The 25,758-nt window shown below is 38.3% G+C and overlaps 2 protein-coding genes across 5 annotated transcripts; one reads left to right on the plus strand and one right to left on the minus strand.

Moving 5' to 3' along the window:
- Positions 1-284: 284 nt before the first annotated feature.
- LOC126714365 (calcium/calmodulin-regulated receptor-like kinase 2) lies at positions 285-17,161 on the plus strand. The gene is made up of 8 exons (XM_050414483.1): positions 285-458; positions 2,379-2,775; positions 3,856-4,006; positions 14,938-15,064; positions 15,801-15,886; positions 15,971-16,042; positions 16,413-16,616; positions 16,707-17,161. Exons 2-8 carry the CDS (start codon positions 2,444-2,446, stop codon positions 17,001-17,003), a joined length of 1,269 nt encoding a protein of 422 aa, XP_050270440.1. The 5' UTR covers positions 285-458; positions 2,379-2,443; the 3' UTR covers positions 17,004-17,161.
- Positions 17,162-19,220: 2,059 nt separating this feature from the next.
- LOC126714364 (phosphatidylinositol 4-kinase gamma 5-like) lies at positions 19,221-23,929 on the minus strand. Of its 4 annotated transcripts, none has more exons than XM_050414480.1 (2): positions 23,680-23,892; positions 19,221-21,723 (listed from the first exon to the last, which is right to left on the minus strand). In XM_050414480.1, the coding sequence occupies exon 2, from the start codon at positions 21,467-21,469 to the stop codon at positions 19,553-19,555; it is 1,917 nt and encodes a 638-aa protein (XP_050270437.1). In that variant the 5' UTR covers positions 21,470-21,723; positions 23,680-23,892; the 3' UTR covers positions 19,221-19,552. The 4 variants fall into 4 exon arrangements, 3 of the variants coding, with proteins under 3 accessions (XP_050270437.1, XP_050270438.1, XP_050270439.1); XM_050414481.1 differs by lacking the exon at positions 23,680-23,892 and adding an exon at positions 22,709-22,810; XM_050414482.1 differs by lacking the exon at positions 23,680-23,892 and adding an exon at positions 22,709-22,792 and having other exon boundaries at positions 19,221-21,719.
- Between the last annotated feature and the right edge of the window lie 1,829 nt (positions 23,930-25,758).

Genomic DNA, 25,758 nt, shown 5'->3' on the forward strand with positions numbered 1-25,758 from the left:
GTAAAAGTAATGAGTTTACAATTCTATTATTTACAACTTGTCACGTGAACAAATTGTGTTTTTTACTTACTCAATTTGGCATTCTCAAAAAAAAAAAAAAAAAAATTCCAATTGGCTATTATTCCTTTTGATAATTTATAATAACCTAATCTTTTTTTTTTTTAAATTAATACAACCAAAACCAATACCAAAAAAAAAAAAAAAAAAAAAAAAATACAATACGCCGCCTAACTTTCTATATTCCAAAGTCCTCAAAGCCTCCAACTCAGACTTCTCTTTCATTCTCTCTCTCTCTCTCTCTCTCTCTCTCTCTACAGTTTCTTTCCTGAACTAGTCTCTCCACTCTCTCTCTCTCCAGTCTTCACTCTTGACCCACAAAAGTAACAACAACAACAATCAAAATTGCAAAACAAATAGCATCAAATTTTGTTGGGTTGTTACTTTTTTCAGGTGATAAGGTACGTGGGTTTTCTTCAAGCTTTCTTACTTCTTTGCTGGGTTTTTTTTTTGAAACATTTTGGTTTCTTGGGTTCTTCTGTTGGTTTTGCTTATTGGGTTTATACTTTTTTTTGTTGTTCTTTTAGAGGGTTTTACTTTGTGACCTTACTATTGCTGGTGTTGTTTTAACTTTTAAGGTACCTTATATGCTTGATTGTGTTGTTGGGTTGTTTCTTGTTCTTGGGTTTTTATAGTGTTTTGTTGGTTTTGATCGTGTGAATATTGTTACTTTGGAGTTTAGGGAAAGAATTGTTACTGATGGTTATGTTAAATTATGGAGTTATCTTATCATACTTTGTACTGTGGGGTTGTTTGAGTATTGTACATCTTGATAATTATATGGACATGTACGGTGAATGAGCATTTTGGATCAGTAGAACATTCTATTGTTGCTATTTCCTTCTGCCTACCGCTGCAAATTTCTGCATGTAATTCGATCCCAGATGAGATAGAGTGTCCAGTAATTTTCATTCAAATTATGTGGCTATAGCGGGTTTTTAACTCAACATCGTCTCTATTGAGCAAAAAATTTTGGTGGATATGGGAAAGAGAAACAAAAACATGTTGAGAAGAAAGAGCCAGTGAGCTTAAAGGGGGCAGAATTTATTTGTTTAACCATTATTCTTACACTCCTCAAGTGGGGGTCCAAAATCCCTCTCTCAGTAATTCAGACCCATTATGTTGAATTTGTAACTTTGTTTTTAAATAATGGGAGGTAGAGTGGAGTTAGGGTTTCAAACTCAAGACCATTTCTTTGAAAACTTTAAAATTTTAAGTTATTACTTATTAGGGAAGGCAGAATATAATTATTTAACTATTATTTTAACACTTGGCCTGTCAAAGAACCTGCCAACAAAAATTACAATTTTTTTTAATTGTTTTCAGTTTGGTATAATGAGTTTAAGAAAACTCAGTATAAAATAAACAAACGACTTCAATTTTATACTGGTTTTATTTTTGGTAGAGCTTATATGAGAACTAAATCAATTCTGTGATTTGCCAAATGCTCCCTAAAGAAAAGGACTATCTGAATTGATTTTTTTTCATGCTGATTAATATTTGTAACATGGGTCAACTGTTTTTAGTAAAGAAGACAAGCATAAATTCCTAACCAATATAAATAATGAATCTATCATAAATCTAAATTGAATTATAAACTATAAAGAGTAAGACATTCCCACGCCCAGCTCTCAGCTAGTTGGCCAGGCAAGTTTATTAGGTGTAATAATGCTGCGATATGGAGTATGATCCCCCATTGTCTCGTGTGGGGTATTTGGTGGGAGAGGAATGCTCTGACTTTTGAATGTTGTGAAAGATTGGTTGATGACCTGAAGCTTTTATTCCTCAGACTTTGTTGGAGTGTGGGGTATTTGGTGGGAGAGGAATGCTCTGACTGTTGAATGTTGTGAAAGATTGGTTGATGACCTGAAGCTTTTATTCCTCAGACTTTGTTGGAGTGGCTAAATGCTTTGGGCTTATTTTATTTTGTTGCTCTGCCTGATTTGCTTGATCATTTTACTTTTTATGTTTAATTTTTTGTGTACCTGTTGAATACCTCCTGTATGCATGGGTCGCACCAGAACAAACTATAGAATGCTATAGGTCATTTTACTAGTCTCCTCTGCAAGTAAACATTTCCATCATATTAGATTGGCATTAATACTTGATACAACACAGTCATCATTCTTTGTGAGCAAGATGTTCTATACACTATTCTTCTTACTATCTGCTAAGGTGAATTTCTTTTGTTAGTTTAATGGTCATATGTCAGCAAAGAAGGGGGGAAATAAATGAGCAGGGGCTTTGAGTTGTCATTTTCTTCAGTTCCCTTTAGATAAGGTTCTCAAGTTTGCTTGCTATTTGTCTTCATCTTATGACAGTGAATCTGTGGCATTTCTGCCCCAAAAGATGTTTTCAGAGTCAGAATTTAAAAAATGACCAAAGAATGGTTAATCAAGCTGGGTTGGTTACCATCGGCATCTCAGTTGGTTTGGCCCTTGGAATTTTGATAGCTTTTTTGGTATTCCGTGGCATAAGGTGGTATAGAAAGCGAGCTCATCTTCGCCGATGTGCAAATGAGCATAGTATACCAAGCACAACCCTTCCCATACGCACAAATGGCTTAGGTACAAGCACTGAATTTAGCGCATCTCTCACGAATTCAATAACCATTCAGGGATCAGAACAGCTTCATAAAAGTTCTCAGCTTTCCTGGTGGAAAAGTCAGAATAAAGATGGCATTGCTTCTCCATCAGGCATACTTAGATACTCTTACAAGTATGTAGTTTCTGAGATTTTCCTAAGCTTGAATTTTAAACGAATTTATGCTCTTGTACTTCTGAAGTCTACTTTTTGTGGAAGCTTCTCACTAGTAGAATTTTGTTATATAATGTGTATATCAATCATGAACTAAATGACCTCCATGTTTTTTGCTTGGGGTTATGTTGGATGTGAAGAGGTTAGCTTGTTAAATCTTTCTAATGTTGCTCATCTTCACTTCAGAGCCACCCAACCAAAAACCTAAAAGTAAATTGATAATGATTATTTAAAAACTGTGATTTCTGTGTTTAGTTGGACGGGAAAAAATTGCAGATGGAAAACTATTGTACTAGGACTGAGGAAAGAATATCATCCTCATATAGGTTCAAGCTGAAGTTTAACTGCATCCATAAGATCTTACTTCTACTATATTTCATATTATTGAATTGGTTTTGTGCAGTTACTTGCTCAACAAGGTCAACTAAACTTTTAAAAAGACAATCACATATTTTTCCTGGGACAATATTTTTTTTTTTTTTTTCAATAGATAATCGATATATTAGGAATTGATTTCCATTGGTAGGTTGCATGCAACAGGTCAACTAAAAAAAAAAAAGCATCTTGGTTTAGTTACCATCTGGTCCAATGTACTACTTGATTTATGAAATTGGGCAAACATGGAGGGATAGTGAGCTTGAAAGCAAACCAAACTGTAGAGGGATAGAGTGCTTGGTAGATTTAGTCACAAGCAATCAAACAGCTTCTAGGTGCAATGGGAGACCCCAACTACTGTGAATCAAGCTACCAATTGGGGGAAATGAATTTTAGAATCTCCACTTTTGTGAATCTTTCTCCTCATTTGATGCAAGGGAAAAATTAAAAATTTTAAGCTGGGCTGTTTTTCAGCTTGTAAAATTTCTTTTGCCTTATTTCTTTCCCCTACATGTTTGATGACCAAAGAGCTGAAATTATGAGGAATTTATACCTGGTCTGGGGTGCAACTTTCATATACTCATCTGAGGTTACTGGTTCCTAAATGCATGTCTTCTGAATTGATATGTTATATTATGTGTATGACTTATTTAACCCATTATGCAGGGATATTCAGAAAGCTACACAGAATTTCACAACTATTTTAGGACAAGGGTCATTTGGTCCTGTCTATAAAGCAACACTAAACCCAGGAGAAGTAGCTGTGAAGGTGCTTGCTTCTAATTCCAAACAGGGAGAGAGAGAGTTTCAAACAGAGGTAAGGGCCACAGAATTACATCTATGGTTAGTCTAGAAAGAACGAAGTTTATTGATCCCTTAAGATTTAGCATATGCGAGAAAAGATTTTTCCTAATATATATTTTATAGACACCCCCCCCCCCCCCCACCTTTTTTTTTTCTAATTCAAAGGGACACACAAATGAAAACTGAACCTTTCAAAAGTACCCCAGGCACTTAAAATATGGTCAGAGATTGTTTGTCTGAACCCAAGTTGACAAGGAAGTCCCCCAGGAACTATGGCTGTCTCTAAAATCCATATTGGCATTATGATCGAATACCAGAATTCCTTTAAGCTCTTCTATTTCTGAAGACTTATTTTTAAATGCATTAATTTTCAATCTGGTACTAGAGAGATTATGACTGTATTATGATTTTTTTTACAAGTATGACATTATTATGAACTACTAGTTTTGCACCTATTAAAAAAAGTATTTTGCATTACTAGTTTGGCCTTTGTATGCCTTTGTTTTCATGTGAGGACCATTAGAATCTAAAAATGGCAAACTAGGTGATGCAGGGAGTACGACCAAAATTATTTTAGAATCTTTTTCATTATCTTATATTTCATTTTTGAATTTTGAATTTAGGCTTTAACGTTGTTAACATTTTATGGAATGTAATTGTGGCTTAGTGTACTCCTTGAAGCCTACTAAAAAAGGCTCCAGGATTGCTTTGATAGGGTGCTTTGAATAAAACTTTTCTGATTAGGTATGTTTCTCTAAGCTTGGTGGTGATTCGAAGCACCCTTAGGTGGGGAAACCTAGGATTTTTCAATTCTTCCTTTTTTGTTGTTTCTATTTTTTACCAGTCTCGTCCTGCGCCAACTTGGTATTAGAGCGTAACCTTGAACTAATCAGCAGAATCAAGTCCCTAAACAACAAAGGCACAATGTAAACCATTTTTTGAAGCAAACCCTAACCCCTCAATCTAACAGAATCATATCGCCCATGTCAACCAACCAGACTCAACCACAACTCCACGCCCAGATTCTAGCAGCTTAATCAAATCTGACCCATAAACCATACCTAAATAATATATATATATATATATATATATATATGTATGTATATTGAAATCCAACCATCTCGACCTCCCCACATGGCCCTTAGAAACAAATCACACCTAGATCGTCGAAAATCTAGAAGACCGCAGCTATGAGACCTTTGCCAAAAGGGCTCCCTTATCTCTATGTCATTAGCAAATCAGTGTGTGAAGAGCCCACCACCATCCCCATGAAACCCAGAACTACAAGACTCTGATCCCTAAAACCACTTCTACAGAGCCCACCTCATTGAAACAGATCCACCCACTCACGACAAACCCCACCCATAGCAAATCACCCAGACTTCAAACCCCACACACACACCCCCCCCCCCCGGGAACCCCAAACAAGCTTTCCCACTTGAGCCCATAACCCAACCAACATTCACTGCTTGCAACCCAATCACTTGAGGCCCACTTCACCTCCATTGGTATTGCCCCTTCCTCCTCGATGCTGAGCTGTCACCAACAAGCTACCTTACACTCATCATCATTGAGAGTCACATTAGAGATCATTCCTATTTCACTTGCTTGACCTATGCCAATCAGCCACCACATGGACTGAGACTGAAGATGCTCACTAATGTCGCCATGTTGCCTTTGATCGCCACCATACAGACCCTCATCTCTAAGCAACTTCATTTTGGTCAAGCTGCAAAGTACTCGTGACTTATTTTGATTTACTGATCTCATAATAAAATTAACAATTATGCTGCCTGCTCTATCCGTTTAAATATATATATATATATATTGGGTTTGTTAGCACATTGGTGTAGTCAACCTGTTATTCAATAAGTGAGCCAGCATCTTAGCCAGCACCACTTGTTCACATGAATTGACCCATTGTGACAGGAAAGTGGTCCTGTGTAGCAAGTCAATTCTTATTTCAATTGGTTGAAACTTATTATTTTAGTGCATAATGGTGATGTTAGAAGCAGTCATCAAGACCCATAGATCTTCACCAATTGGCTACATGAAATGGTCCAGTTCTTTGATCAAATGGGTTTATTTGATAACAAGGATAGGTTTGGCAGGATGAAACTAATAGGTAAAACTGGGGACTATTGGTACGGTATTGAACCATCACCTTGGAAGGGACAGCAGGCTATAACCTATTGGGAAGAAATGAAAGAAGAACTTATAGGGTGACTTTTTACATCAAAGAAACAATCTAAGACAAGGGAATAGATTCACTACTAGTTACAAGGCATAATTTGAATAGACAAAATGAGTATTCACATAGTTTCTAGTCCTAAGCCCACTTCACCATTAATGGATCCAATACTGAATGCCACCTATGGCTTGTCTATGAAGATCAAGTTAATGGCTTATTCTCAAAAGATGACTTGTAGCAATGAAACCGCAATTTCACAGACAGGAGACGATAGTGTTGGTAATGAAACCTTGGTGATGAAGGAATCTCAAGTAACACCAAAACCTAGCTTTTTTTTTTATTTAATTTTTAATAACGTAGGGAACTTTAATAAAGAAGAGTCCTTTGAATGAGCCTTTAACGAGTAAAACCTGTGGGCAACTTAGCTCACTTGCTAGAATTAGTTGCCGAGTAATCCAGGGGCATTCACCCCTAACGGCTAAGCAATTTATGCTCATGCCCAAGAGAAAGTACCACCAAAACCTAGTGCTGAAAAACAAATACTAAGTGCCAAAAAATGTATACATACTACAACCTAAATTGTGTTGTATTGATGTGAGGAAATAATTTCCCAAGAAAATTTTAGAGAGAGAGGAATTGGATGAAGAGGGGGAAATTCACCTCAATCTTCAACTCAGAGAAATATGAATTTTATTATCAACAAGAAATTGTGTCATAAATGAATAGAAGCTAGCTGGCTGAAGTAATTCTATTTGTTGTGTAAGAAATTCTCTTTATTCTTTCATCTTCTTGTCAGCGTTATGGGTGGTATCCGTAGTTTTTTCATTGAGTTTAAGCTTTTTAAATTGGTGGTTGAGGAAGGAGGAAGCTTTTTCTCCTTACGTATTTTTGAACGGGGCAAACACTTCATGAAGTCAGTATTCATGGGCAAGAATGCAGCTGTATGGTTGATGAAGAACATAGAACACACGGTGGTCGGAGTCAATCCCAAACAGTTTTTTACGTTTAGGGAAGGAGATGCTGCGTACACTTTACAAAGAGGTTCTAATACCTTTGGTCAGTTCCTTTTAGTGTCTGAACTCAGAGTTGGAGGGCACAGAAGATCTGTTATCATTCCTGGAGGTAGAGCACAAAATGGCTGGAAGGTATTTGGGCTTGAGCTGAGAAAGATGTTGGACCCTGACCAATATGCTTTTATTGGTTCAGGTCAGGCCAAATTTGTGTCTCTGCCACAGAGGAGAATGTTGGGGCAGTATCCCTCTCGGTCTTTCGCTGAAATCGTTAAGAGTCAGATGCAGCCAAGGGCTGTGACTCAGTCACAACTCTTCAAAACCATGGTGAAGGATAAAAAAAAGTCTCAAGGGGAGTCTGTGGAGAAGCAGAATCTGTCAAGGGGGTTGTTGGAGTTAAATCCGAGGTGCTCAGATGCTAAGGTGGGGGTATTTCCGGTGGGTATGCCTGATATGTTGGTGGCAGGAGGAGGGGATAGGAAGAAGCAGGGCATTAATGTGGTGTCAGACTTAGGTATGCAAAATCTGGCAGAAGATAGGAAACGTATCCCACCAAGCTTCAATTTGAATTCTAAAGCTGAATATGGAAAGAGGAATGCTTTAAGGAGATCTTGCAGGTTTAGGAGTGGTCTAATCGTAGAGATTGATGTGAAAGGTAGGAGACGTGTTTCCTGGAAAAGAAATAAGGGGGGAGAAAAGCTTTGTGGAGGGGTAGCATGGGCTGGTAAGGATCTTGGCAAAGGTTTGTTGGCTGTGGGCTCTAATACGTTGGCAGCCCACCAGACTATTAGTAAGTCTTATTCAGGCCCAACCTATGTAAGCCCAACCACTTTTGAGCCTGGGGATTGCTCTTATAAGCCTGTAGAGTCTTTACACTCAGTTGATAATCACGAGAAGGCTGGGGAGAGCCCACTGGTTTCTCCAATGAGCCCTGGGTTGCCGACACAGCTGGTTGGTGGTCCGGTGAGGTCACAAATGGACTGGGTTCAAGCCGAGATGGACGGAAACAGTGCTCCAGTGTCTCCGAGGAGTTCTCTCAGCCTCAAGGTGATTGGGTTAGACCTCGACAGTCCCGCGGTGGATGGGTTGGTGGTTGGGACCAGCACCGATGGTCTTGCGGAGTCTCCGTTGGAGGTTGAAGGCATGTTTTCTGCTTCTGTCAGTCTCACGATGAATGGGTTAGATCCCGACAATCCCGTGGTGGATGGGGTGGAGGTTGGGACCTACTCCGATGGTCCTATGGTGGCTCCGATGGAGTTTAAGGGCTTTCTCTCTGCTGGGTTTTACTCCAACGGACCCGCGGTGGCTCAGATTGGTTGTCCCTTCACTGGGTTGAGCTCCGAGGACTTCGCAGTGGCTCCGGGCAATACTGTCCAGGCAAATTCTCATATCTCGAAGGGCAGGTCCTTGGCAGACAGCCTTAAGGGACTATCCGGTGCGGGTTTCGTGGATTTTGGGGTCAATAGTGTGGATAAAGTTGGAAGTGTGAGCAGTGAGCTTCTGATACAAGGGGTGGATAATAAAGGAACCAGGCAGATGGATGATGGTGAGAATGGGCAGCCCAATTTAGCGATGATGGAATTGAAGTCAGGATGTGGCCTACCTGTTTTGGGTGTCTCAACGGTGGAGGAAATGGCTCTCTCAGAAGTGGTTTTGGGTGAGGAGGAGAATTTGACAGTTTGTAACCCATTGTTTACTATTATCCCTCCGGGGCTGGCTCTGACGATGGAAGTGCACAATGATTCTGAGATGTTGAAAAATTCTGAGGTGTTGAATATTGGAAATACTCTGGATGTTTCTAGTTGGGTGAAGAACAGAATCCCAGGCTTTTGTAAAGTGATTGGGCTTTCTGTGAATCGTCATGAAAAATTGTGTATTGCTTACCTTCAAAGGCTAGAAAGGGAGATGGCAGTTATTAACCAGCAACGGAAGAAAGCTAATGCTATCCAAAAAGCAGCCTCCTCCACGGGTAAAGGGAAAAGAGAGTTGAGGAATCTAATCTCAACGGTTAACTATGATGGGAGATAGTGTGTTGTTAGTGAGGTAGAGGGAGTTGTGGGGCCTTATTAGTCTTTATGATGCTGAAGATGATTTCTTGGAATGTTCGAGGTTTGAATGACCCTCATAAACGGTTGGTAGTGAGAAATTTGTTGCGTGAGTGGAAGTGTGATATTGTTTGCCTTCAAGAAACAAAGCTGGTTGGTATAGATAGACAGCTGGTTTGCAGTATATGGGGCTGTCCGTATGCAGATTGGGCGGCTTTAGATGCCGATCAGACGGCTGGTGGGGTTTTGCTTATATGGGACAGGAGGGTTTTAGAAAAGTTGGAAGTTCTGGTGGGCTTATTTTCGGTGTCGATTCAGTGGAAAGGTGTGGGGGATGGGTTTATTTGGGCTTGTTCAGGGGTGTATGGCCCAAATGATAATAATTTGAGGGGTGATTTATGGGATGAGTTGGTTGGTATTCAGCAGTTTTGGAATGTTCCTTGGTGCTGTTTTGGGGACTTTAATGTTGTCCGCTTCCCTAGCGAACGGAGGGGTGGGTCTCGTCTTACTCCGGCTATGGAAAAGTTTTCTGAATTTATTGATGATTTAAACTTGATTGATTTGCCGTTGGAGGGAGGGAGTTATACGTGGTCTAGTGGCACTGTCCATCCTTCTATGTCTAGGATTGATAGGGCTCTGGTGTCTCATGATTGGGAGCATCACTTTCCGGATGTGATCCAACGTATTCTTCCACAAACTGTTTCAGATCATTTTCCTATTCTTTTGGAGGTAGGGGGTATGGCGAGAGGGAAAAGTCCCTTCCGATTTGAGAATATGTGGTTGAAGACGGATGGGTTTGTTGATAGGGTTGACTCTTGGTGGAATCGCCATTCTTTTTCGGGCACACCTAGTTTTGTGTTTGTTAGAAAATTGAAAGCGTTGAAAGAAGACATTATTCAGTGGAATCGTCAAGAGTTTGGCAATGTTGGGCGTAGGAAGAAAGAATTATTGGGGGCTTTAGAGGTTTTAGACGCTAAGGAAGGGGTTCTTGGTCTCACTGAGACGGAGAGAGTTGAGAGAAATGAAGCGAGGTCGCAAGTTGAACAGCTTCTTTCTCTAGAGGAGATTTCGTGGAGACAAAAATCGAGAATGTTGTGCATTAAGGAGGGAGATAATAATACTAAGTTTTTCATAAGATGGCTAATTCTCATAGAAGGTCTAACCACCTAAGTTTCTTAGAAGTGGATGGGGTGATCTATGAGGATGGAGCAGAAGTTGCTGCTCAGGTAGTTCAATTCTATAAAACCCTTTATCAAGAGTCTGAGGAATAGAGACCTTTTGTGGAAGGTCTGGAGTTTGACCAAATAGGGGAGTCGGAGAGAGTTTGGTTGGAGAGGAGGTTTGAGAAAGATGAGATTCTTTCAGTGATTAGAGATATGGAAGGGGATAAAGCCCCAGGTCCAGATGGTTTTTCTATGGCTTTTTTCCATCATTGCTGGAGGGTAGTAGAAAGAGATGTTTTGGCAGTCTTTGAAGAGTTCTATCAGCATTGTAAGTTTGAGAAATCTCTTAATGCTACTTTTATAGCTTTGATTCCTAAGAAAAATGGTGCCTCCAACATTCGTGATTTCAGACCTATTAGTTTGGTGGGGAGTTTATATAAAATTTTGGCCAAGGTCTTGGCTAATAGATTGAAAATGGTGTTAGATCAATTGATATTTGAATCTCAAAATAGTTTTGTGGGAGGTAGGCAAATCCTCGATTCAGTTCTTATTGCCAATGAGTGTGTTGATAGCAGATTGAAGAGTAAGATTCCGGGGGTGATTTGTAAGTTAGATATTAAGAAAGCTTATGATAATGTGAATTGGGAGGCGCTTCTGAAGTTGTTGAAGAAAATGGGCTTTGGGGAGAAATGGTGCAGCTGGATTCGTACTTGTATCTCGACAGTGCAGTTCTCTGTTTTGGTTAATGGGTCTCCAGCTGATTTCTTTGGCAGTTCTAGAGGATTGAGACAAGGTGATCCACTGTCTCCCTTGTTATTTTTAGTTGTGATGGAGGTGTTTAGTAGGATGGTGAAGAGAATGGAAGGGGCAGGTTTACTTAGTGGTTTTAAGGCAGATGGTAGGAGGGGTAGAGGGGAATGCGTTTCCCACTTGCTGTTTGCGGATGATACTATTTTGTTTTGCGATGCAGAGGTGGAGCAAATCCTTCATGTTCAGCTGCTGCTTCTTGGTTTTCAGGCTGTGACTGGTTTGAAGGTTAACGTAGCTAAAAGTGAGATTGTTCCTATAGGGGAGGTAAATAATATGCAGGCTTTGGCAGAGTTTTTGGGTTGCAGGATTGGGGCCTTGCCAATGACGTATCTTGGTATGCCGTTGGGAGTGTCCCATAAATCCCCTTCTATTTGGAACCCTATTTTGGAGAAAATTAAACGGAAGCTGGCAGGGTGGAAGAAGTTGTATTTATCTAAAGGTGGTAGGTTGACACTGCTTAAAAGTACGCTTTCTAGTCTTCCCACCTATTTCTTATCTTTGTTCACCATTCCTACACATGTGGCCAACAAAATTGAGAAGCTTCAAAGGGACTTCCTATGGGGTGATTCTAAGATTCATTTATTGAGTTGGGATAAGGTTTGTTTGCCTATTGCTAATGGTGGTTTGGGTATTAGGAAACTGACCACTTTCAATAAAGCCTTACTAGGAAAGTGGCTTTGGCGTTTTGGGATTAAGGAGAATAGGCTTTGGAGGAGGGTGGTAGCTTTGAAATTTGGGGAAGAATGGGCGGGGTGGACCTCTAAGTTGGGAAGGGGTGTTCATGGGTGTGGTTTGTGGAGAAGTATCCGGATGGGTTGGGAAGTTTTTAACAAATATGTCCAGTATAAGGTGGGGGTGGGGGATAGAGTGAAATTTTGGTCAGATAGGTGGTGTGGAGATCTCCCTCTCCTTTCGGCTTTTCCAACCTTGTACAATTTTGCTGCAAACAAAGAGGCATCCGTAGAATCATCTCTGATATGTCAAGGAGCAGGGGATAGGAGAACTTGGGATGTTCGTTTCATTCGGGATCCTAATGATTGGGAGGCAGATGTGGTGGATGATTTCTTTCGATTCTTGGCTTCCTATGTTCCTTCTATGACTGATGGTGATCGTTTGAGATGGATCTTGACAAAAAATGGAGATTTCACTATCCGCTCATATTATCATAAGTTACATGGCTCTTCTTCCATTGCTTTTCCTTGGAAAGGTATTTGGAAGGTAAAGGCTCCTCGGCGTGTCTCTTTCTTTGTTTGGACAGCCGCTTGGAATAGGATCCTCACAGGAGATATCTTAAGTCTCAGGGGCTTTGATTTTGTTGACTGGTGCATTATGTGTCGTTGTTGCGGTGAGTCAGTGGATCATTTGTTGTTACATTGTGGAAAGGCTTATCGGCTATGGTGTTTTTTCTTTAGGACTTTTGGGATTTCTTGGGTTCCCTCGCATACGGTGCAAGATTGTCTGTTTGGTTGGTGGAATTGGTTGGGAAAGCATTCATCTAACATTTGGAATCTAGTTCCGCTTTGTTTGATGTGGTGCATTTGGAGGGAACGCAATCGGCGGACGTTTGAGGATCTGGATAGATCTGAAGACCAGCTGCTTGCTCTCTTCGCTGGTTCCCTTTTTGATTGGGCTAGGGCTTGGGGACTCACTTCTAGTGACTCTATTCCTTTTTTCCTTAGCTCTCTTTTTCTCTGTAATTAATGCTTTTTTGTTTTTCTTTTTGTTTCTTTTCTTCTTTGTACTTTTGTTTTGCTGGTGTTTTTTTGGCATCTAGCAGTTTTTTGAATATATTTTTCTTACCTATCAAAAAAATTATCAACAAGAAGGAGATTATAATGAATTTGCATAGCTATGTTATGTATAGGCTAGGAGTTATTTACGTTGTGCATGGGTGTTCGAGTGACTTGTTATGCCATTTAGTCTCTCAAATGCACCAAGTGCTTTCATGTGGGGGAGTTTGAGGGACTTTTTATTCCATTTGTTCTCACAAATGCACCAAGTACTTTCTTTCAGATCATGATGTAGATGTAGCTGCTATTGGGGATATGTGTTGTCATGTATTTCAACAATATCTTGCTTTATAGCTTTATAGTGGTAGTTAGGAGGGGATCTTTTGGTGTATCTCCAACAAGTGTTCAATCTATTGTGGCGAGAAAAGTTACGTGCAACTTCAAGAAATGTAGTTTTGTGGTGAACAAGTGGTGTTCTTGGGTTACATAGTGACCTCTAAAGGTATCAAGATGGATGACACCGTTAGGGCTATAGCTGATTGGACTACTCCTTCAAATGTACAAGAATTAAGGAGTTTTCATGGTCTTGTCACCTTTTACGAAAGATTCATTTGGAATTTCAGCTCCATTGGAGCCCCACTTATTGAATGCCTCAAGTTGACCCAAGCTCCGATTCTTTCACTACCCAAATTTGACAAGGTCTTCGAATTGGATTGCAATGCATCTAGCTTTCGTATTGGTGAAGTTCCTGGTTGAGAAGGGAAGCTGATAAAACTTGAGGACAAGTTTTCTCTTAAAGGGGGAGTATAATGTAGTCTAATGCATACATGGATGATGTGGCATGTGGTGATGAAGTGGCTTGGCAACATGTGATGTGGCACTTGGATGCATGAAGCATCATGGAGTGGCTGGTTTTACATATGCTCCAATTTACATGAGCTTCAATTTAACACGTGCAATTTAATTATATGCATATGCAGAAGTAGTTAGATCCTTAAAATGTGGGAATTTTTCCTTTTGCATAAGGTAGACCCAATGCAACATGTTGGAGGGTCACTAGTTGATGAGGAGAATGTGCAACAAGAGATCCATGAATTAGAGGGTGTACATGTTTTGAAAATTGAGTTTGATGCACCTGCTACTCAGTCTGCTATGGTGCATGAAGTGAAAAGGCTTGAGATTATGGTGATTCTTGAGTATTAAGATAAGGCTATAACATTTGCAAAATTGATTTCACCCATTGATTTTTCCATTTCTGATGAATTTAATTTGGTGGACCAAAAAGATTCTTTGTTCTTAGTGTTGCCAAAAGTGTATCATGAGTTGGTAGAAATGTCAAGGGCCAATGTTCTCATTGTAAGACACTTTAAAATTTGAGGTATAAATGTCAAGCGCCAAAGTTCTTATCGTAAGATACTTCAAAACTTGAGGTACAAATGTCAAGTGCCAAAGTTCTTATTGCAAGACACTTCAAAACTTGAGGTACAAATTTTAAGCGCTAAAGTTCTTGTCCTAAGACACTTCAAAACTTGAGGTTGAGTTTTCTCCAACTAGAGGATAATGATGTGGGGAGCACAATCAAACTTATTTCAAATTTTTTTTCTTATGCCATATTTCATTTTTGAAATTTGAATTTTAGATTTCAGTTTCAAATTTTGAATTTAGGCTTTAATTTTGTTGAGGATTTCATGGAATGCAATTGTGGTTTGTTGTACTCCTTGAAACCTATTAAAACATTAAAACGAGGCTCCAGGGATGGTTTTGAGCAGTGCAATTTGAATAAGAAATTTCTGATTAGGGATGTTTCTCTAAGCTTGGTGGTGATTCCAAATACCCTTAGGTGGGTGAAGGATAGGATTTGTCCTTTTCTTCCTTTTCCGTTATTTCTATTTTTTACCATTCCCATCCTGTGTCACCATGCATATATTATTATATCACAATTTTGACCATCCATGAAGCATGTTCAGTTTACAAAAATATCTGGTCATGATACAGGTATCTCTGCTTGGAAGATTACATCATCGGAATCTTGTGAATTTGGTAGGATATTGTGTAGATAAAGGACAGCACATGTTGATATATGAGTTCATGAGTAATGGGAGCTTGGCAAACCTTCTATATGGTAAGCTCAAAACCCTATTTAATATCCATATCAAGATTTCTTATTTTCATGGTAAATGTATGCTGGAAGGCATCTGTTCTTTGTGAGGAGAGAGTGGAAGTCATATTAATCTCAAACTGTGATGAGTATTAAGTGTTATGAAAAGGTTATCTTCATTTTCCTTTTTTGGATAATTCAGTTGAGGTAATCAAATTTAATGGGAGAGTTGATGTAGGACAACCTAGGCTTCCCACCTAGATTAGTCCTACCGAAGAACCTTAGGCTTCCCACCTAAGGTGTTTGGAATCACCACCAAACAAATAAGATGCAATCTCTGCAAATAATCTCAATAATAATAATAATAATAATAGTCTGTAAAATACAAAAGGAACCATCTGGAACTTTATATACAGCTTCTAGGAATCATAATGATAAAGGTAAACTCTTCTAAACAAATCCTAAACAGTCTCAAATACAAATACGATAATCCTAACAATCTCAAATAATAATCCAATACTAACGATAAACCCAAATAAAGATAACATAAATGATAAAGATAATCTCCACAGATGTGCCATCATGTGGTGTCCGCACCAAGAGTTTATGAACATTACATGTTTTTTGGTAACTTCACAATCATTTGTATGGTCTGTAGATATCTTTTCTATTTGTGTAAACTAGCTGATGACTAAACTTCTCAAAGAAAAGGTTTTTGAGTTGTTCTTATTGAGAACCATCCTGCTGTGCATTTGCCTAGGTGAAGGAGAACGGATTTTGAGTTGGGATGAAAGGCTTCAAATTGCTTTAGACATTGCACATGGGATTGAGTACCTTCATGAAGGGGTATGTTGACTATTATGTTCTTTCTTTTTTCCCATGGTGCAAATTTTTTTTGTTTATACGGTTCATATGAAAATTCTTGAACAGGCAGTGCCACCTGTTATACATCGTGATTTGAAGTCTGCTAATATATTATTAGACCGATCAATGAGAGCCAAGGTAAGCTAGTGTACGTTAACAGTCTATTAAGTTCTTTTGTATCTAAAATTTATTACAATACTACAAAAATTGGTTGAAATATGCACATTGCCATACTTAATTTTATTTCTTTGCTTTGCCAAGAACCCCACCCTCAATTTCCCCCTCCCACCTCTCTGGTTGTACAAGGTGGAAGTTCTAAAAGCATGAATGACTGCCAAAGACATTTAGGGAAAACAAAAAGTATGAAAAGCAGAAGTAAAGAGCAGTGTTCCCCATGTTTTTGGTCTTGAGACCAGCATATGCTTTTGCTATCACATGCATTTTGTGAGTTTTATATTTGTTATTGTAAATTTTCAGCTCCTTTATGTGTTTACGTTACTTCTTTTAGGTTGCTGATTTTGGGTTGTCAAAGGAAGAGGTCTTTGATGGCCGGAATTCTGGACTGAAAGGCACATACGGTTACATAGACCCAGTGTACGTATCAACAAACAATTTCACAATGAAAAGTGACATCTACAGTTTTGGCATTATCATCTTTGAACTCATCACATCCATTCACCCCCAACAAAACTTAATGGAATATATAAATCTTGTGAGTTGTTAGCCCTTTGCAGTAGTTGTTTCAAATTATTTGCATTGCCAAGCTTTTTAACCTATAGACCTGTAATTATTTTGGTTTAAGGCCTCTATGAGTCATGATGGTGTTGATGAAATACTTGATAAGAAGCTTGCTGGAGAATGCAATGTTGACGAAGTGAGGGGGCTTGCGAGTATTGCGCACAAATGCCTGCACAAATTACCGAGAAAGAGACCTTCAATAGCAGAAGTTTCACAAGCTATATTGAAGTTAAAACAGAGGCGCCTTGCTAAAGTAGATACCATGTCTTTTGCAAGCTGTGATTTTTCACGAGCAGTGAGCCGAATAGAGGATCAGCAAGTGGAGTTAAGGAAGATGGCCAGCTTGAAGGAGAGTGAGTGAATGACCAACAAAGCTTCTTTTTACTCCCCCCCTCCCCTCTCTTTCTCTATCGTTCAAATCCTCTCCCCTTTGGCTGTTCCTCGAGTAATACTAATGCTACCATTTAGTACGCATAGTCGAACAAAAGGTAACTGAATCAATGAGCTACTTTTGCAAAATTAGTATTCCATGGTTCATATAGGTCAACATAAGTACGAAGTCTTTCTGACCCTCTAGGCCAAAATGAGCTATAGGATACCATGAGGAGTGTGCATCCTAAAACTTTAACGTTGATGACAACCGACTCAATCAGAGTAGCGTGTAAAGCAATATCATAGTGTCAATTGAGAAAGCCGCAAAAATGTACAATTTCGTATTGGTTAATGGTTAGGCCTTGATTTTCACTGTAAACAGATCTAAAAGCCAATGGTAAAAAAGAAAAAACTTAAAAAGTACTCCTTACTGGGAATTATCTTTTTGCTGGTGTAAATGGAGGACTTCCGCCAAAGAAGAAGGTAAACTTTTTATTAAAAAAATAATAATAATGTGAAGAAGGAAAACTTCATGTTTGAAAAAAAAAAAAAAAAACATTTTCTGGCTGTGGTGGTTTTATTTTTATTTTATTATAATAGTTTCTAAAGACTATTTGCATAGAACAAAAAGAAAGCTCATTGATAAGTTATTTTAAATAGTTTTGTTTTTCCTAACTGAAAGTAAAAGATAGTTTCAAGATTGGTCATAACCATAGGTGTTCTAAAAAGTCTTTTTTTAAGTTACTGTTCTAGAAGTTATTCACTTATTTGATGCACTTCTATTATGCCTTTCACTTCGTTGGACGTTGGCACTTGGCAGCCATTAATAGTATATATGATTTTATTTTATGAAAATATATAAGAATTAATAATGAATAAAGTTTAGCTCTAAACTAGCTTAGAGTTATATTTCTTTAACCTGCTATGTGGGTTGGAAACTTATAGGAGGTTTCTCTAAACACCACTCGTATGAGATTTCTCTACAGTTGTTTGGAGTTAAATTTTGTCTGTTAATAATATATGATAAGGTATATATGTATAATTTCGGATTTTGGCACTTGCGGGTGGAAATATTTTAAACCTTAACTTTTTTCCGACAGTTATAAATAAAAAATCAAAATCAAAATAAAAAAGTTGACATGATAATGTAATAAAGAACTTAAAGTTGCCTTATTTTAAATTTGTGGGTCCATTTGATAATGTCACTCTCCATTTCATCGCAGCCTTAATTTTGTCGGCATTATTCTATACGTGCAGGTCAATTTTTATGATATCTCTTTTCTTTTTTTTGGTGAAATTTATGATATCTCTTTCAATGTCATCGCAGCCTTTATTTGCATTGTTTTGAATTTGCGGGTCCATGTGTTCCCTGCTTCGAAAGAAACTGCCAAATACACTGACATTTAAGGGTGCGTTTAGAATTTCATAAATCGACCTCTCAATTCATGCTACATTCTGACCAGTGGAAAATTGACAAAACAAGAATGGTGGGATCTGCCAGTGCCACAACAAAAATTATAGAATAGTAGCTTTCGATACTCATTAAAGTGATAAGTCCAACCGACTTTTTTGAAGAGTGACAAATTGGCAATATTTTAAATCTAGATAGGCTAGTATATAACAATATACTAGCCTATCTAGTTCTCTAGTAGTTGAGAATTGAGATGGGGATTCATAGAATTTACTCTGCTAATTGTTAGGTAAACAACTGATTAATCTTCATGAATAATTTCAAACATCCACCTTGCTCTCCTCGCTTGACACATAACAGGCACCTTCCTTAATCATGTTCTTACGTTTCAGAAATTCTCTCCCAAATTCATGATGCTTAATTCTAATAGCATTGAGAGCTCTGCCATTTCATTCAACAGTAACAGTATACATATAATGTTTAACTTGTCTAAATAAGCTCAAGAATTACCAGTGACAACAATAGATTTCTCAGTCTCTCATTTAACAAAAATTCTGCAGGAAATATATCTAACAATTTTGAATGAAGATTAAAGAGGAGAAAACCTGTAGCTGGCAGCTGACTGGAGAACGTACTGTCTGAATCCTATGTTGTTAAAGAGCACAGCTGTCATGAACCACTTAGCATATGAAATAAGGTTATGAAATGCATCAACACACCCAAAGCTAAAAAAAGTATGGTTTCAAAGTTAAGAAATTCAAGTTAGCAGAAACCGGATTATAATCTAATACAAGCTGAAAGAAAAAACAAACAAGCTGGCTCACATAATTTGCATCTCTAAAGATAGCAAGAAAACATGTACATTGATAGTTTTGGCTTTTTTGGCCATTCCACATTCCATTTTATTAAAAACATTCTCTAGCTATATGAAAACATACTTTTCATCCCCATTAGCTAATGCATTCTCCCCTCCATTAGCCAATGTCAAGTTTTATTGTCTGACTATAGCACTATTCTCCAACTCCTAAATGGGGTACTCTACCATCTAGAGAAGAAGCTCTTTGTACATAACTATGTGCAAACCTTTGGATCCACATTTTTCTAAGATTTGATCTCATGATAACGCCTCAAAACTGGCAAGAAGTCCCAAGCCTCCGTCTCTGCCTCTGACCTACATTTCCTGATTTATGACTCTCAAAAGCTGGGCGCAGCAACTTCTGGAAATACTCAAGAAACTGCCTCCACTCCTCTTCACTCATATCTGCCAGCTTTACAAACCTGCTACTCACAGGAAACTGCTCATTCGCACTCCTGTTTCCAGATGATGTACCAACCAAATACCCACACTTCTGAGATGCACCTGGGTGTCGCCAACTCTTCTCAGCAACGCTGATATTTTTCATAGACAAGGACAGCTTTGAAACATTTAAATTCCTGTCCGGCACAAGGCCAGCATGTTCATCTCCTCTTAGAGGTAATTCATCCCCTTCTTTATCTTCCGCTGCCGCCTCCTCCTCAACTCTCTCGTCTAGCTTATAAAGTAGATTATGGCCATTCCTACCTTTTGGTCCAAAATGAAAAGCTGTTTCAACAGTCGGTTCCTCTTCCACATTTGAAGTTAATTCCAACACATCTTCCTCACAATCTAAGTCAAATTGAAACTCATCCTTGTCTCCTTCTTTCACCTCAGAAGTTGATATCTCCCTCTCCACTAACAATGTCCTTGCATCTATACATATAAGCTCAAGCTCACTTGGCTCCTCGTCATGGCCCCGAAACTCCCTACTCATCATCCCACCAATTTCAGCAAGACAAAGACCAAAAGCTGCGGCTTCCTTGAGGAAAATTGTGCATAGAACCAAGACCCTAAGACATGCTTCTCGAATCATGGGCAGCTCCATTCTAAGCATATCAGAATCCCAAAATGGGTCAAGATGATCTATATACTGAAGCTCATCCTCTGAGAAAGATATTGATGCCTGGGGCCAATGGATCCACTCAAAGTAGGGGTCCTCCAAGCTTTCAGGTAGGCAAAGGCCATGATCAATGGGAACAAGCTCCACCTGTCCGAATCTCCCCACCCCATCAAGCTTCCTAACCAAAAGGTTTCCTGCATGCCTATCTGTGTTTAAAATCCGGATATCTAAAATCCCAATCCTATGCACAGCAGTAACAGGGAAACTAGATGTACCATGATCACTAGCATCGAAGTCATGAGGAATAAACTGCTGCAGTGATGCAATCTTGCTGACCTGATTCCTGCTTTGATGAATATAACCATTTACCCCATCATTGACATTAAAAACTGGATGTGTGATCTTCACAAGAGCAGTAGAGGGCACATTGGCAAAATGATCATGGTCAAGAAGGTAGGCTGCAACTTCCCTAAATCCTGTCTCCCCTACCCGCACTGTACGTTTCAGGCCTGGTTGCCCAAGAATTTTGCCTACAAAACCTTTTGGGTTGTTAGGGGCATAAGGTTCCTCATCTGTTGGTTTCACAATAGCAACATTTTCACCAAGGCAATTTCTAAAATAATAAGCACCTCCAAGCCCACTACGAACAGGAATTGGATCAATGCCACTCTTTATTGCCTTTGCAATGTCCTTGACCAGATCTTTCGTTCTAGGAGATTGATTTGAGCACCCCAATATCTCAATTGGGCCACTTTGATCCCTCTGCTGAAGATCCCTCCCAGTGGGTGAGAAACATGGGGTAGACGAGCTTCTGTGCAAGAAGTTCCTGGTGAGAAGAAGTGGAGAATCGTTTCTAACAACACTGAGATCATTCTTCAACACTGTATCACCACATATCAATGAACTTTCCTCAATTGGGACATTAAGGGCAAGCTGTAACTTCCTCTTCACTGTGTGGGCATTGTCACTCCTGTCCAACTCCATACCCAAAACACAGCCGGTTTCTGTCTGCACAAACACACGTCTCTTCCCAGAAGATTTTCTTTCCATTCTCTCATTAACATGATACTCACCACCAAGAGGTCCTAGTGCCATCGGTCTATGTACAGGGTTCAAATCAGGGAACATGAGAGGAAGAGGTGAAGTGGTCAATGCCAGCGACAGAGGTGGCAGCAGCAGAGAGCTTTTCTCTCAAGCAGACGCCTAACTCAAAAGCCAGCAGTTGAAGGAGAGAAAATGATGTGTGGAAAACAATCATAATCAACCCAGTCGACTGCAAATGCTTTCGTGATTTTCACATTGGAACAACCATTGATTGATATGAAGTAGAGTAGAACACAAAGTGAAAATTGCTACATTGGAGAACCACCTGATAATGCTGCCTGATTGATAAGCATAAAATAATTAGTAGAATTTACTAGTAGAAACTAGAGAGCAATTCTCCAAAAAGGAAAAATGTCAAGAACAAATTTTCTTTAAGCATATATTAAAAAAAAAAAAAAAAAAAAAAGAAGCTTCTCTCTACCCAAGGAACACTTGAAGGAACAAAAAAATATCTTTAGAAAATTAGTTGGTTAGTTAATTAAGATGTGATAGAAAATTCACTAGAGATATTAAGTCAAACATTAAGTGGGTCCCAGTTAAGTCAATTGGTAAAGTCTATTGTCGGATAAGAGATATGAGGTTCAAACGGAGGTTCAAACTCCGTTTGAACCAAAAACCAATTAATGTATTTGCTTGATGATAAAGAGAAGCCATCATGAAGCAAACGCTACAGGTTGAAATTCTATCGAATCTTACCCAAAAAAAAAAAAAAAAAAAGTCAAATATTAAATATTGCCTTTTCTACTTGATAATGAATTTCTTTGAACAATTACCTTTGACAACATAATAGAATACATGTCTACTATAGGCAGAATAAGAGGCCACATGAATTGCTGTATCAGGGAATCCGTCCTCAACATTAATCAGATAATCGTTTTACAGGCATATGAAAAATCTTGGTGCTTCCTTTCAGTTTTACCTTGCAAACTTGATCGTCAAAATTCATCCCCATCATCAAAATATCAATCCAAATTTCACACCCCACCCCCTACCCCCCACTCCCCCCACCCCAAAAAATTTAAAAATAAAAGAGTCAACAAAAAGTTACTTATCAACTCAATTCATATTTCCATATAGTTTGGTCAATTTTAATTTCTAAAGAAGCATTAAATTTCACACCTTTGAAAGAGAAGCCATAGATCCAAGAATTGAAAAAAAAAAATTATAATAATAATAATAGAAAGATGAACACACACACACAACCAAATTAGCACAATTTCAATTGTGTGTAGTATAGCTTGTCACTCCCTCTTTTAAAGTTACCTTGACTTTTTCGACTCCATCTCCTCCTATATGTGTGTTTGTTTCTCAACTGTAACCCTCTTGCAAACATAAGATCAACTATGTTCTCCCAAAAACCTATATTGACAGCACAACTCGTACAAAACTATGATTATTATTAATAATCTTCCTTTTAAAAATTAAAAAGAAAAAAAAAATAGAAAGAGAAGGATAAAACTTGTATTATATTAGATCAAACATCCTTAATATAACCAAATCTAATAATCCAAACATCTTTCTTTGTGTCTAACTACTTAAGAATAAATAATACTAAATAATTCGCTCCTAGCGAAGAAAAATAATACGAATAATTTTTTTTAAAAATGATCAGTTTTCTCAAAGAATTTAAAATAAACAAATAAAAGGACATGAATCCAAGTGATTAGCAACAAATAAATTTCGGAAGATAATAAAAATACTAATAATAATAAGATTACACAAATATATGTTTCACAAAATCACACACACACACATATATATATATATATATATATATATCTTAATTTGAACCAAAAATCAGATAAGATTGCTCGCCTTTTTAGCCATGCGAAAGAGCTATCAAACCCCAAATCTGATTCCTAAGGATTTTCCAAGCCTTCCTGCCCATCCTTTTCCTTTACACCTTCCTTCCTTTCCTTCTGAAAATTCACAATTTTTTTTTTCAAAGAAAATTATGAGATGAAAGGAAACAGAATTACACCATCAAATCCGTCTTATACAGTCCATAAAAATGAATTTTAAATTGAATTCATCGGCTCGAGGAGCACCGAAATCGGCACATCAAGTCAATTGCAACAAAATTAAAGCATTTTTTTTTTTTTACAGTGAAACCAAAGAGAGAGAGGTTTGGGAAAGAAATTGAAGAAAATGTTCACAATTCAGAAACAATCGGAAAATGGAAAACACGAGGGAAGGGACGAACTCGGGCGAGTGAGTCGGACTCACTGACTCACCTGGGAGAAGAACCGCGGGATCGGTGATCCAACGGTGGAGCCACCGCCTTGAAAGGACGGCTGAGATTCGACACCGATTCAGAAATTCTGGTTTTTGTTATTTTTAAAGGGAAAGATCAACGGCTATGATTGAGTGTTGCTTTTCTGTGACGACACTCCCGCTTTCGGATAATTGGCTTTTTTTTAGGAGAAGCGGGTCGTGGGGATTTAACGGCAATTATAGACTTATACTACTTATCAAAATATCTTTTTTTTTTTTTTTTTTTTTATATCTCTTATCTCAAAAAAAATATATCATTTTTTTATTAAAAAAAGGAAAAAAAATTAATATTGTTAGAACAGAATCCCGGCGTATGATGCGGAGATTAAGACAAGTGGTGAAAGGAGGGGCCGTTAATTGATGACGTGGCTACATCTGGTTGCTTTGGCGGGTACTACTCAACAGACAAACAGTGCTAGGAAGTCCAATACAATACTGCGCTGGAAGAAGAATCTAACACGGTTGTTGTTTATTTCACCAATTACCATGCGCCTTTTGTCCACTCTAGTAAAAACTTAGCTAAAAGTCTTATGGTGATACCATTTTGCATTAAAGTCTAATATCACCCATATTTTCCCGATGATATGGATGATTGTAATTAGTGAAGAAAAAAAAAAAATTTCGTGTGAAACTAACACATATGAGTATGAAAATGAGTACGAAATTGGTGTGCAAATTATGTCAAATGATAAAATGCGTGTTCAAGTAAGAACTCTAGAAGCAAGATTTCATTGCAACATGAATATGGAAAAGAGTAAAGTCAATAGACTAGTAAATAGACACATCTCGAAAGAAACGTGCTTTACAATCAAATCAATTACATATTCTTCGCTGTGCGGTCCCAATCAAAACAAAAGGAAGGAAAATTTTATTGTACAAGCGAAACCTTCTTGTTTTTTTGGTGTGCAAGTTTCCGTATTATTGACCATCGGATACGATGGTTTATCGTTAGTTATATGACTTGCAAGAACACGATATAAAAAGAACAGGAAGAATAAATGTTTCCATATTACTAAACCTTTCTTCAGAGTTTTTATGGGTTTTCCATCATCCTGTTGTATGTGTTAGACATACAAGGTTACGGTTACGTTAGAAGATTTGTGTTAAATGAGGAGGTATGAATCCATACTATTTACGTTAGATTTGTGTTTTTAATTGTGTTCACATGTTTGAGATTATATTTCACCACCACACACCCTTGGTGCGATGGTTACGTCACAGGTATAAGTGCTTGTGGAGTATGGGGAGCAAGGGCTTGATTCAAGTCTCCAAGAGGAAACTTCACACACATATACACTTAGATTAAACTATAGTAGAATTCTATCTTGTATAAAAAAAATTAAAAAAAAAAAAAAAAAAAAAAAGAGAGATTATATTTCTACATGCATTTCAATAACTACATGAACGCTACACACATTGTTTAGTTGATTAATGTGTGGGTACATCACCCTAGGTGTGTGAGTCCCTATTAGGAGTACATTACTACATTGCGTTTGAGTGGAGCAGGAAGAGAAATTTTAGAAGTCACTACCAACTGGTATATATAGGTTCACATGGGCGGAGCCATGGTTGGCGTTGGACTTGCGTTCAAGAGAAAATTCCCATAAATGGCTCTATGCCTCTACCAATCTTGCATGTATGCATGGGCTCAGTAACTTGCGCACACAACCGCAGCGCACACAACCCTGCGGTTGCATACGCTAGGCTTCCAAGTCTTTGTGTGCAAAACTAGGATTTTATGAGGCTTTTGATGGTTTTGAGAATATGTTGAGTTCTCTATCATCTTGCTTGACCAAGACCCCTTGGTAATGAGTCCTTTAAATGTTGTAATTGGAGAATAGGAGACTCAAGTTATAAGAGGTACAAAATGAAGTACTATAGTTGTCCCTCTTTTGAGTTCGCTTGCCTCATTAGCTGAGTCAGAAGCTTAAAGGTACAATTCATTTTGTTTTTAGTGTACGACTCAAGTCTAGCCACTCATGCAACGCACAAGACATGGTTTCGTTTGGGTGCTGAACAACACATCACGTAACGGACAC

The sequence above is a fragment of the Quercus robur genome, chromosome 2 (assembly GCF_932294415.1).
Source record: "Quercus robur chromosome 2, dhQueRobu3.1, whole genome shotgun sequence".
Taxonomy (NCBI): Eukaryota; Viridiplantae; Streptophyta; class Magnoliopsida; order Fagales; family Fagaceae; genus Quercus; species Quercus robur.